Source organism: Bombina bombina, chromosome 2 (assembly GCF_027579735.1).
Source record: "Bombina bombina isolate aBomBom1 chromosome 2, aBomBom1.pri, whole genome shotgun sequence".
In the NCBI taxonomy this organism is placed as follows: Eukaryota; Metazoa; Chordata; class Amphibia; order Anura; family Bombinatoridae; genus Bombina; species Bombina bombina.
This window is the reverse complement of record NC_069500.1, coordinates 1,449,253,292-1,449,268,281: the sequence shown is the minus strand read 5'-3', so window position 1 is coordinate 1,449,268,281 and position 14,990 is coordinate 1,449,253,292. Positions and strand designations below refer to the sequence as shown.

The 14,990-nt window shown below is 36.1% G+C and overlaps 1 protein-coding gene across 1 annotated transcript in view; it reads left to right on the top strand.

The window, feature by feature from the left end:
- Nucleotides 1-14,990, top strand: part of DOK1 (docking protein 1) — a 173,079-nt gene that overhangs the window by 120,025 nt on the left and 38,064 nt on the right. Inside the window, exon 4 of the mRNA XM_053704417.1 lies at nucleotides 6,054-6,162. Coding sequence (XP_053560392.1) covers nucleotides 6,054-6,162 — 109 coding nt within the window. The remainder of the gene's footprint in view (nucleotides 1-6,053; nucleotides 6,163-14,990) is intronic.

Here is a 14,990-nt window from a genome sequence, read left to right as displayed (position 1 = left end):
ACACACAGTAACCTATAACCACACATAGTATTACATACACATAGTAACCCATAACCACACATAGTATTACATACACATAGTAACCCATAACCACACATAGTATGACATACACACAGTAACCTATAACCACACATAGTATTACATACACACAGTAACCTATAACCACACATAGTATTACATACACATAGTAACCGATAACCACACATAGTATTACATACACACAGTAATCTATAACCACACATAGTATTACATACACACAGTAACCTATAACCACACATAGTATTACATACACACAGTAACCTATAACCACACATAGTATTACATACACACAGTAACCTATAACCACACATAGTATTACATACACATAGTAACCTATAGCCACACATAGTATTACATACACACAGTAACCTATAACCACACATATTACATACACATAGTAACCCATAACCACACATAATATTACATACACACAGTAACCTATAACCACACATAGTATTAGATACACACAGTAACCTATAACCACACATAATATTACATACACATAGTAACCCATAACCACACATAGTATTACATACACACAGTAACCTATAATCACACATAGTATTACATACACACAGTAACCTATAACCACACATAGTATTACATACACACAGTAACCTATAACCACACATAGTATTACATACACACAGTAACCCATAACCACACATAGTATTACATACACACAGTAACCTATAACCACACATAGTATTACATACACACAGTAACCTATAACCACACATAGTATTACATACACACAGTAACCTATAACCACACATAGTATTACATACACACAGTAACCCATAACCACACATAGTATTACATACACACAGTAACCTATAACCACACATAGTATTACATACACACAGTAACCTATAACCACACATAGTATTACATACACACAGTAACCTATAACCACACATAGTATTACATACACACAGTAACCTATAAACACAAATAGTATTACATACACACAGTAACCTATAACCACACATAGTATTACATACACACAGTAACCCATAACCACACATAGTATTACATACACACAGTAACCTATAACCACACATAGTATTACATACACACAGTAACCTATAACCACACATAGTATTACATACACACAGTAACCTATAACCACACATAGTATTACATACACACAGTAACCTATAAACACAAATAGTATTACATACACACAGTAACCTATAACCACACATAGTATTACATACACACAGTAACCTATAACCACACATAGTATTACATACACACAGTAACCTATAACCACACATAGTATTACATACACACAGTAACCTATAACTACACATAGTATTACATACACACAGTAACCTATAAACACAAATAGTATTACATACACACAGTAACCTATAACCACACATAGTATTACATACACACAGTAACCTATAACCACACATAGTATTACATACACACAGTAACCTATAACCACACATAGTATTACATACACACAGTAACCTATAAACACAAATAGTATTACATACACACAGTAACCTATAACCACACATAGTATTACATACACACAGTAACCTATAACCACACATAGTATTACATACACACAGTAACCTATAACCACACATAGTATTACATATACATAGTAACCCATAACCACACATAGTAAAACATACACACAGTAACCTATAACCACACATAGTATTACATACACACAGTAACCTATAACCACACATAGTATTACATACACACAGTAACCTATAACCACACATAGTATTACATACACACAGTAACCTATAACCACACATAGTATTACATACACACAGTAACCTATAACTACACATAGTATTACATACACATAGTAACCTATAACCACACATAGTATTACATACACACAGTAACCTATAACCACACATAGTATTACATACACACAGTAACCTATAACCACACATAGTATTACATACACACAGTAACCTATAACCACACATAGTATTACATACACACAGTAATCTATAACCACACATAGTATTACATACACACAGTAACCTATAACCACACATAGTATTACATACACACAGTAACCTATAACCACACATAGTATTACATACACACAGTAATCTATAACCACACATAGTATTACATACACACAGTAACCTATAACCACACATAGTATTACATACACACAGTAACCCATAACCACACATAGTATTACATACACACAGTAATCCATAACCACACATAGTATTACATACACACAGTAACCTATAACCACACATAGTATTACATACACACAGTAATCTATAACCACACATAGTATTACATACACATAGTAACCCATAACCACACATAGTATTACATACACACAGTAACCTATAACCACACATAGTATTACATACACACAGTAACCTATAACTTCACATAGTATTACATACACACAGTAACCTATAACCACACATAGTATTAGATACACACAGTAACCTATAACTACACATAGTATTACATACACACAGTAACCTATAACCACACATAGTATTACATACACATAGTAACCTATAACTACACATAGTATTACATACACACAGTAACCTATAACCACACATAGTATTACATACACACAGTAACCTATAACCACACATAGTATTACATACACACAGTAACCTATAACCACACATAGTATTACATACACACAGTAACCTATAACCACACATAGTATTACATACACACAGTAACCTATAACCACACATAGTATTACATACACACAGTAACCTATAACCACACATAGTATTACATACACACAGTAATCTATAACCACACATAGTATTACATACACATAGTAACCCATAACCACACATAGTATTACATACACACAGTAACCTATAACCACACATAGTATTACATACACACAGTAACCTATAACCACACATAGTATTACATACACACAGTAATCTATAACCACACATAGTATTACATACACATAGTAACCCATAACCACACATAGTAAAACATACACATAGAAACCCATAACTATAACCAAATAAACTTCTTCACTGGGTAAACTTATCAACAGTTATGGCTTAAAATATCACCTCTATGCTGATCACACCTAGATCTTCCTCTCCAACTCTGCTCTCTCTTCCTCTGTGCTTTCTCATGTCAGCGACTGCTTATCTGGTATTTCTTTCTGGATGGCCTCTCACCACCTAAAGATTAAGATGTCCAAGCCTGAGCTCCTCCTAATCCCCCCTCAAGCTCTACACCGACTTCTGACTTCTCTATCCCTAACGACGGCATCACCATTTCCCCATTGCCCCAAGTCCGCTGCCTTGGAGTTACACTTGACTCAAATCTATCCTTCGTCCCCCACATCCAATCGCTTTCTTCATCCTGCCACAATTACCTATGCAATATTTCCAAGATTCGCCCTTTTCTGAACACTAACACCACAAAGCAAATAATCCACTCCCTTGTTATTAACCTACTTGACTACTGCAATAACCTACTTAATGGCCTTCCTCTTTCCCACCTCCTCCCCCTTTAATCCATTCTAAATGCCTCTGCAGGCTACTCCACCTTTCCCGTTGCTCTGTATCTGCTGCACTTCTCTGCGAGTCCCTTCATCGACGGCAGAATTAAATTCCAAACTCTCACCCTTACATACAAAGCTCTCACCAACGCCGCTCCCCTCCACCTATCCTCTCTAATACACAAGTATACCCCAGCCCGCCCACTAAGATCCAACAATGACCTGCTCCTTGCATCTGTGACTATCACCTCTTCTCATGCTAGACTGCAGGACTTCTGTCGTGCAGCACCTACCCTCTGGAACACTCTCCCTGGTGCTGTCAGGCTTTGCCCTAATCGTTCTTGCAGGAAATGCTCCCTGAAGACTTTTCTGTTCAGGGAAGCCAACCCCCCAACTCAATAATAAATTAATTTCACTTACCTAACATTTCCCTCATCTAACTCTGCATTAACATCTTTCTCAATCTTGAGGTCCTCACCTCCTGTTTCTCAACCTCCTACCCTTCTAGATTGTAAGTTCCCACGGGAATAGGGCCCTTAATTCCTCCTGTATGTGTTTGTAAAATGTTGTCCTTTTACTTACAACTTTATTTCATTGTTTTATTTAAATGAATTGTACCCATGGACCCTCTGGAACACTCTCCCTCATGCTGTCAGGCTTTGCCCTTATTGTTCTTCCATATGTTGGTGCTTCATAAATAAAGTATAATAATAATAATCAAAGATTGTAATGAAGGATTGTTCAAATGGTGGATAAAGAACCTTGATCAACTTCCAGACAAATTCAAGCTGACCTTCAGGCACAGGTTACAAATGTGTCAGCTCGCACTATACGTCGCCATCTGAATGAAAAGGGACGCTATGGTAGGAGACCGAGGAGGACTCCACTGCTGACACAGAAACATAAAAAAGCCAGATTGGAGGACAAATCCTTTTGGGAGAATGTGCTGTGGACAGACGAAACAAAATTACAGCTTTTGGTAAAGCTTTCATTAAAAAAATAAATAAAAGAAGACTACAGTACCTACAGTCGAACATGGTGGCAGTTCACTGATGTTTGGGGGTTGCTTTGCTGCTTCAGGCACTGGATATCTTGACTGTGTGCATGGCATTATGAAATCTGAAGACTACCAAAGAATTCTGTGGTGCAGTGAAGGGCCAGTGTCAGAAAGTTGGGTCCCTGTCAGAGGTCATGGGCCTTACAGCAGGACAATGACCCAAAGCAAACGTCAAAAAGTACCAGAAATAGTTTAAGACAAAGCGCTGGAGAGTACTGAAATTGCCAGCAATGAGTCCAGATCTCAATCCCATAGAGCACCTGTGGAGAGATCTAAAAACAGCAGTTGGTAAAGGGAACCCTTCCAATCTGTGAAACCTGGAGCAGTTGGCGAAAGAAGAGTGGTCCAAAATTCCAGTAGAAAGGTGTAAGAAACTCATTGATGGTTACAGGAAGTGATTGATTTTCAGGGGGGTGCTACCAAATATTAAATTGAGGGTGCCAATAATTTTGTCCAGCCCATTTTTGGAGTTTTGCGTGGAATGTGTCAGATTTGGCTTTTTTCTCTCCATTTTTTTGTGTCATATCAATACAAACAAAAGAAATAAACATGAGAATGCCTAAACATTTGTAATTGCAGCAAGCTTCTGGGTGAAGTGGTGCATTATCTGACAGAAATGCAGGGGTACCAATATTTTTGGCCATGACTGTGTATATGTATGTATGTGTGTGTGTGTGTGTGTGTGTGTGTGTATGTATGTATGTATATATATATATATTATATATATACACATACACATACACACACACACACACACACACACACACCTTAGAAAGTCTGGCACTCTCTTACAAGCACACAGCTAGATTAAAAGCAAAACGGAAAAGTTAGTTACAGCATTTGGCCAAATGTTAAAAAGGCCTGGAACCACGTCAAGGTCTCACTAGATCCCTAATCTACAGCCATACACTTCATGCCTTCAACCAAACACACTGAGATACAAACAAAGGTGACACAGGCCCTTTGTAATTTCCCTAGACATATACATAACACGGAAATGTTTTGTCATTTTCCCAACACCTTGTAATATGAGCACATAACAATAACTATATATTTCTGAACAATCGAGCATTTGCTATTCTTGCAAACAGATCATGATGTGTAAGGTGCTGTGGAACAATAAATCACTTTTTACTCTGAGACGCTACCTACACAAACGTTACATAGCGGCTATGAGATTGTTTCACAGAGCTGATTGTGCTGTTGGTGTCAGTTACTTGTGCGTGTTCAGTACTATGAGAATATATGATATAAACTGCTAGCGGAGCCGTAGCTAAATGCATTCTTATACGTATGCGCCCATAAACCTTCTGCTTAACTAGATTATACATTCACTAGGGCAAGGAATCCATATTTACTGGTAATGTTCCATGTTAAATTGCAATGTAAAGTACTGTGCATGGGCGGTGTTACACACACGACTTGGTTTCATCTATAAATCTCCTTCTTTATATGCAGAACAAAGCCACAAGCACGCAAGCCTCCAAGGAGAAAGAGTCCACGAATAATCCAGATTGTGCAGCCTTAGAGATGGCCGTAAATACTATCTACATCTCGCGAGAAGAAGGTGAGAGTCACAGATGTCAGTGATTTAAAGGGGCCAGAACTAGTGGGAGGGTGAATGAATCCTACAACGTCAACGTAACCAGAAGACAAATCTGAGCCTTAAAGGGACACTTTAAATGCACATAGATTCATTACATCATTTAATAGAAACGTATTGTTTCTAGTAAAAGTTATTACTGTTTTAGTTTTAACATTTTCTCTTCATGTGCACGTGAAGCATAGCTAGATATTCTCAGTGCACCAGCATTTTAAATACTGCAGCTGCTAAGATCATGAGTGGGGCTTGTATCTTGTCAGCTATTAACAAATTGAGTCATTACGAGATGGTACTAGCACCTTATACTCTGAGCCAGTGCTGTGTTTAAAATGCTGGTGCACGGTGCATACTTAAACACACATTTAAAACAGCTATTGGTTTTATTAAAAGCATTTTTGCTAATACATGTATATTACAAAATTAATTTTAATTTATTTTGAATTTGAAATGCATCTACGTAAATTCCAATATTGGCGGGAATGTCCCTTTAAACATTAGAAGGCCTGATACTAAAGACAACGCCTAGACTTTTGTGTATATACATAGGACATAGACCTCAGAGTCCATATCTCCAGGTATAAAGGGAACCCTAAATAGCAAATAAACAGGACAGGCCTAGAATATAAATAGAGATGGATCACAGACGTGAAATGCTGACCAAGACCCCAGTACTGATAGTAGTGAATTAGAATTACAAAGACTTCATAATAGAAACACCCCCAAAATGTACAATATTTTGGTTAGATCCAGGTGATGGGTAACTGTGTGTTATATTATCTTTATGGCAGAATTTAGTGTTTTGCCACTACACGCTATTGTATTTGTGACGTTGTTTTGTCTTATGGTGGTGAGCTATCTTATCTGATGTTTGACGTTGTTTTGTCTTATGGTGGTGAGCTATCTTATCTCATGTGTGACGTTGTTTTGTCTTATAGTGGTGAGTTATCTTATCTCATGTGTGACGTTGTTTTGTCTTATAGTGGTGAGCTATCTTATCTCATGTGTGACGTTGTTTTGACTTATAGTGGTGAGCTATCTTATCTCATGGGGTGACATTGTTTTGTCTTATAGGGTGGTGAGCTATCTTATCTCATGTGTGACGTTGTTTTGTCTTATGGTGGTGAGCTATCTTATCTCATGTGTGACGTTGTTTTGTCTTATAGTGGTGAGCTATGTTATCTCATGTGTGACGTTGTTTTGTCTTATAGTGGTGAGCTATCTTATCTCATGTGTGACGTTGTTTTGTCTTATAGTGGTGAGCTATCTTATCTCATGTGTGACGTTGTTTTGTCTTATAGTGGTGAGCTATCTTATCTCATGGGGTGACATTGTTTTGTCTTATAGGGTGGTGAGCTATCTTATCTCATGTGTGACGTTGTTTTGTCTTATAGTGGTGAGCTATCTTATCTCATGTGTGACGTTGTTTTGTCTTATAGTGGTGAGCTATCTTATCTCATGGGGTGACATTGTTTTGTCTTATAGGGTGGTGAGCTATCTTATCTCATGTGTGACGTTGTTTTGTCTTATAGTGGTGAGCTATCTTATCTCATGTGTGACGTTGTTTTGTCTTATGGTGGTGAGCTATCTTATCTCATGTGTGACGTTGTTTTGTCTTATGGTGGTGAGCTATGTTATCTCATGTGTGACGTTGTTTTGTCTTATGGTGGTGAGCTATCTTATCTCATGTGTGACGTTGTTTTGTCTTATGGTGGTGAGTTATCTTATCTCATGGGGTGACATTGTTCTGTCTTATGGTGGTGAGCTATCTTATCTCATGTGTGACGTTGTTTTGTCTTATAGTGGTGAGCTATCTTATCTCATGTGTGACGTTGTTTTGTCTTATAGTGGTGAGCTATCTTATCTCATGTGTGACGTTGTTTTGTCTTATAGTGGTGAGCTATCTTATCTCATGTGTGATGTTGTTTTGTCTTATGGTGACGAGTTATCTTGTCTCATGGGGTGACATTGTTTTGTTTTATGGTGGTGAGCTATCTTATCTCATGTGTGACGTTGTTTTGTCTTATGGTGGTAAGCTATCTTATCTCATGGGGTGACATTGTTTTGTCTTATGGTGGTGAGCTATCTTATCTCATGTGTGATGTTGTTTTTTCTTATAGTGGTGAGCTATCTTATCTCATGTGTGACGTTGTTTTGTCTTATGGTGGTAAGCTATCTTATCTCATGGGGTGACATTGTTTTGTCTTATAGTGGTGAGCTATCTTATCTCATGGGTGACATTGTTTTGTCTTATAGTGGTGAGTTATCTTATCTCATGGGGTGACATTGTTCTGTCTTATGGTGGTGAGTTATCTTATCTCATGGGGTGACATTGTTTTGTCTTATGGTGGTGAGTTATCTTATCTCATGGGGTGACATTGTTTTGTCTTATGGTGGTGAGCTATCTTATCTCATGTGTGATGTTGTTTTGTCTTATGGTGGTGAGCTATCTTATCTAATGTGTAACGTTGTTTTGTCTTATGGTGGTGAGCTATCTTATCTCATGTGTGACGTTGTTTTGTCTTATAGTGGTGAGCTATCTTATCTCATGTATGACGTTGTTTTGTCTTATAGTGGTGAGCTATCTCATCTCATGTGTGACGTTGTTTTGTCTTATGGTGGTAAGCTATCTTATCTCATGGGATGACATTGTTTTGTCTTATGGTGGTGAGCTATCTTATCTCATGGGGTGACATTGTTCTGTCTTATGGTGGTGAGTTGTCTTATCTCATGGGGTGACATTGTTTTGTCTTATGGTGGTGACCTATCTTATCTCATGTGTGATGTTGTTTTGTCTTATGGTGGTGAGCTATCTTATCTCATGGGATGACATTGTTTTGTCTTATGGTGGTGAGCTATCTTATCTCATGGGTGACATTGTTTTGTCTTATGGTGGTGAGCTATCTTATCTCATGGGATGACATTGTTTTGTCTTATGGTGGTGAGCTATCTTATCTCATGGGTGACATTGTTCTGTCTTATGGTGGTGAGTTATCTTATCTCATGGGGTGACATTGTTTTGTCTTATGGTGGTGAGTTATCTTATCTCATGGGGTGACATTGTTTTGTCTTATGGTGGTTAGTTATCTTATCTCATGGGGTGACATTGTTCTGTCTTATGGTGGTGCGTTATCTTGTGTCATGTGTGACGTTGTTCTGTCTTATGGTTGTGACTTATCTTATCTCATGTGTGTTAGTATATGGCCGGGTTATAACACAATATATTTAATAATTATTCTTTAAAATAAACCAACAATCAAATATGCATATACTAAGACAATAAAATTAATATAAATTCCTGAATTCTTTTTATTAATTAATATTTATAGACACACTGAAATATATTTGTAAGAACCAGAATATGAGTCAAATTATATAGTGTTTAAACTGTTGTAATACTCTTTACAAGGCAAACCAAATTGTAACTTTTTAACTAGCCTTATTAACAATAGAATTTAATTCAATTAACACAAAGAGATTTCAAGATATTACCTACTAACATCCAGACTGGTACAATGTTTAATAGTGTTTAGTTAAACTATAGGACAATATACACTCTAATTGAAATACCAGAGATTATATATATATATATATATATATATATATATATATATATATATATATATATATATATATATATATATATATGAACAGTTAGTTTAAACTACACAGGCTAGGAATACAAGGTTAAAATACAATTTATTTCTTTAAGTCTGCTACATACAGTACATTACAATGGGTGTTTGTTTTAAATGTTTTGCATACAAAAAGGCAAGCTAAAAGCTATTCACGACTATGAAACACAGTTTAAAATACAGGATGCCCCTTTAAATCTATTAATTACAACAAGGAATGCTTATCTTAAATGTTTACCTATATTTTTAGCAATCTTTTAATACTTTACCAAAATGAACACCAAATCGATGTCAGCTTCAAAACTTGTTTGTCCCACCTCATATAAAGAAAAGTGTAATTGCAATTGATAAGAAAAAGTATGGCCCGCTTATAGTTTGACTGTGTCCCACGCAACAGTTTTCAGTCAAGTTCGCAAAATCCTCAGCAGCCCCTTCTCCTATCCTGCATACAACTTATATTGTCTAATCACAGGTGTGAAAAATGGGATGCCCTTGAAAACCTTGTCCCTTCTTATTGGTTCATTTTGGGAATGTATGTTGTCAGGGAGATGCATCCTTGTCAACAAGCAATCGTCTCCCGGCTGCAACTCCTGCATCGCAACACCGGATTTTGGCCATCGGGGCAGCATGACAAACAGATTCATTTAACCATTTCTAACATTTTTAACAATTTAATACATTTTTATAAAGTGATCATTTATCAGACCATAACTTTTTGCATCAATCACTTACAACCTAAATTTCAGACAGGGTAGCATCATGTAAATTTCTTGATTATTTTAATATGAAACATCAAATTCTTTTTAATATCATATTACATTAAAGTAATTTATATTGCTAACTATTCCAAAATTAATAGCATTTAAAATCCTGATATATATATATTCATACAAATACAGCATGTTTTATATTCAGTACTGTACTGTATCCCAACATGAATATAATATATTTCATAATTCTAATAAATCTTGAAGGCATGAATCTTGTCTATGCAGATCTGAAATAAAAAGAATAGGGTTATTCATTTTTATGTTAAAATATAAAATATCCATATGTCTGTTTTTATGGCTAAAGATATCTTGTTTTCCTGAAAAAAAAATAAAAGGGAAAAATTGTCAAATATGTATAAATCTATTTGCAGCATTTATCTAAAATGTTCCTATTAATCATTGCTTTTTAGGTCCACAAATATCATATTGATATGAAACCCAGCATTTTACAGATATTCACCCAGATATCCCATTACATCATTTGTTCCTATAATTTTCATTAGATTTCTGGAAAACAGAGAGAATAAAAAAAATGTTTTTATCTTTAAGTCCATGGTTCAGTGTTTGTATACTTTACACAGCAGGCACCAATTTGCATTGAACTGTGAATGGTTTCTTTTCCACAAAATATGTCACCTACGCCAGACAACTAGGCAACTTTGTAAACTTGTTTTTGCTGGCCACATTTTTATTGTTTCCATACACAGCAGGGCTGTGAGCTTCAAAAGCTATGTTAATCAGGAAAAAGTGTCTCCTATCTGATGTCATATACTGAGCATATAGCTAATATTATCTTTTGAGACAATGTGTCCTTCTTTGAAATGACTCAATGGTCCTATCCTATCTCAACAGTTTAAACTTTTGTCATTTTCTTTGAAATGACTGTTTAAATAGACCAAATGTCCCCTCTAAGATTACTTTGAAAACATTTCTTTGTTCTGCAAGTAATTTATTTGATGAGTGAGAGAGGGGGCTGGTTTACATACATTTTCCCTTTTGGGTCCCATAAAAAAAATGAATTATTTGGTGTACACAGACATATTATTATTTATAAGTATACATGTGTATATTATTTTATGATATTCTTATACCCTGACATGTGTGATGTTTTGTCTTATGGTTGTGACTTATCTTATCTCATGTGTGATGTTGTTTTGTCTTATGGTTGTGACTTATCTTATCTCATGTGTGATGTTGTTTTGTCTTATGTTGGTGAGCTATCTTGTCTCATGGTGTAATATTGTTCTGTCTTATGGTTGTGAGTTATCTTGTCTCATATGTGACATTGTTTTGTCTTATGGTCAGGAGTTATCTTATCTCATGTGTGATGTTGTTTTGTCTTATGTTGGTGAGCTATCTTGTCTCATGGTGTAATATTGTTCTGTCTTATGGTTGTGAGTTATCTTGTCTCATATGTGACATTGTTTTGTCTTATGGTGGTGAGTTATTTTGTCTCATGTGCAACTTTGTTTTGTCTTATGGTTGTGAGTAATCTTATCTTATGTGTGATGTTGTTTTGTCTTATGGTTGTGAGTTATCTTGTCTCATGTGTAATGTTGTTTTGTCTTATGGTGGTGAGTTATCTTGTCTCATGGGGTGACATTGTTCTGTCTTATGGTGGTGAGTTATCTTATCTCATGTGTGACATTGTTTTCCCTTATGATGGTTAGCTCTCTTTTCTCTATTAGGGTGACATTGTTTTGTATTATGGTGGTGAGTTATCTTATCTCATGTGTGACCTTTTGTCTTATAGTGGTGAGTTATCTTGTCTCATGGGGTGACATTGTTCTGTCTTATGGTGTTGAGTTATCTTGTCCCATATGTGACGTTGTTTTGTCTTAAGGTTGTGAGTTATCTTATCTCATGTGTGATGTTGTTTTGTCTTATAGTGTTGAGCTATCTTGTCTCATGGGGTGACGTTGTTTTGTATTATGGTGGTGAGTTATCTTATCTTATGTGTGATGTTGTTTTGTCTTTTGGTTGTGACTTATCTTATCTCATGTGTGATGTTGTTCTCTCTTATGGTAGTGAGTTATCTTGTCTCATGTGTGATGTTGTTTTGTCTCATGGGATGACGTTGCTCTGTCTTTTGGTGGTGATTTATCTTATCTCATGTTTGATGTTTTGTCTTATGGTGGTGAGTTAACTCATAACCATAAGACAAAACAATGCCACACATGAGATAAAATATCTTATCTCATGTGTGACATTGTTTTGTCTTATAGTGTTGAGTTATCTTATCTCATGTGTGACATTGTTTTCCCTTATGATGGTTAGCTCTCTTTTCTCTATTAGGGTGACATTGTTTTGTATTATGGTGGTGAGTTATCTTATCTCATGTGCGACCTTTTGTCTTATGGTTGTGAGTTATCTTATCTCCTGTGTGATGTTGTTTTGTCTTATGGTTGTGACTTATCTCATGTGTGATATTGTTCTGTTTTATGGTAGTGAGTTATCTTGTCTCATGTGTGATGTTGTTTTGTCTTATGGTGGTGAGTTATCTTATCTCATGTGCAATGTTGTTTCGTCTTATGGTGGGGAGTTATTTTATCTCATGTGTGACGTTGTTTTGTCTTAAGATTGTAAGTTATCTTATCTAATGTGTAAAGTTGTTTTGCCTTATCGTGGTGAGTTATCTTATCTCATAAGTGACGTTGTTTTTTCTTATGGTCATGAGTTATCTTGTCTCATATGTGACGTTGTTTTGTCTTATGGTGGTGAGTTATCTTATCTCATGTGTGACATTGTTTTGTCTTATGGTGGTTAGTTATCCTTTCTCATGGGGTGACGTTGTTTTGCCTTATGGTGGTGAGCTATCTTATCTCATGTGTGACCTTTTGTCTTATGGTTGTGAGTTATCTTATCTCATGGGGTGATGTTGTTTTGTCTTATGGTGGCGAGTTATCTTGTCATGTGTGATGTTGTTTTGCCTTATGGTGGTGAGTTATCTTATCTCATGGGGTGAAGTTGTTTTGTCTTATGGTGGTGAGTTATCCAATCTCATGTGTGATGTTGTTTTGCCTTATGGTGGTGAGTTATCTTATTTCATGGGGTGAAGTTGTTTTGTCTTATGGTGACGAGTTATCTTGTCTCATGGGGTGACATTGTTTTGTCTTATGGTGGTGAGTTATCTTATCTCATGGGGTGACGTTGTTTTGTCTTATGGTGGTGAGTTATCTTGTCTCATGTGCAACTTTGTTTTGTCTTATGGTTGTGAGTTATCTTATCTTATGTGTGATGTTGTTTTGTCTTATGGTTGTGAGTTATCTTGTCTCATGTGTAATGTTGTTTTGTCTTATGGTGGTGAGTTATCTTGTCTCATGGGGTGACATTGTTCTGTCTTATGGTGGTGAGTTATCTTATCTCATGTGTGACATTGTTTTCCCTTATGATGGTTAGCTCTCTTTTCTCTATTGGGGTGACATTGTTTTGTATTATGGTGGTGATTTATCTTATCTCATGTGTGACCTTTTGTCTTATGGTGGTGAGTTATCTTGTCTCATGGGGTGACATTGTTCTGTCTTATGGTGTTGAGTTATCTTGTCCCATATGTGACGTTGTTTTGTCTTAAGGTTTGAGTTATCTTATCTCATGTGTGATGTTGTTTTGTCTTATAGTGTTGAGCTATCTTGTCTCATGGGGTGACGTTGTTTTGTATTATGGTGGTGAGTTATCTTATCTCATGTGTGACGTTTTTGTCTTATGGTTGTGAGTTATCTTATCCCATGTGCGATGTTGTTTTGTCTTATGGTGGTGAGTTATCTTATCTTATGTGTGATGTTGTTTTGTCTTTTGGTTGTGACTTATCTTATCTAATGTGTGATGTTGTTCTCTCTTATGGTAGTGAGTTATCTTGTCTCATGTGTGATGTTGTTTTGTCTCATGGGGTGACGTTGCTCTGTCTTTTGGTGGTGAGTTATCTTATCTCATGTTTGATGTTTTGTCTTATGGTGGTGAGTTAACTCATAACCATAAGACAAAACAATGCCACACATGAGATAAAATATCTTATCTCATGTGTGACATTGTTTTGTCTTATAGTGTTGAGTTATCTTATCTCATGTGTGACATTGTTTTCCCTTATGATGGTTAGCTCTCTTTTCTCTATTAGGGTGACATTGTTTTGTATTATGGTGGTGAGTTATCTTATCTCATGTGCGACCTTTTGTCTTATGGTTGTGAGTTATCTTATCTCCTGTGTGATGTTGTTTTGTCTTATGGTTGTTACTTATCTCATGTGTGATATTGTTCTGTTTTATGGTAGTGAGTTATCTTGTCTCATGTGTGATGTTGTTTTGTCTTATGGTGGTGAGTTATCTTATCTCATGTGCAATGTTGTTTTGTCTTATGGTGGGGAGTTATTTTATCTCATGTGTGACGTTGTTTTGTC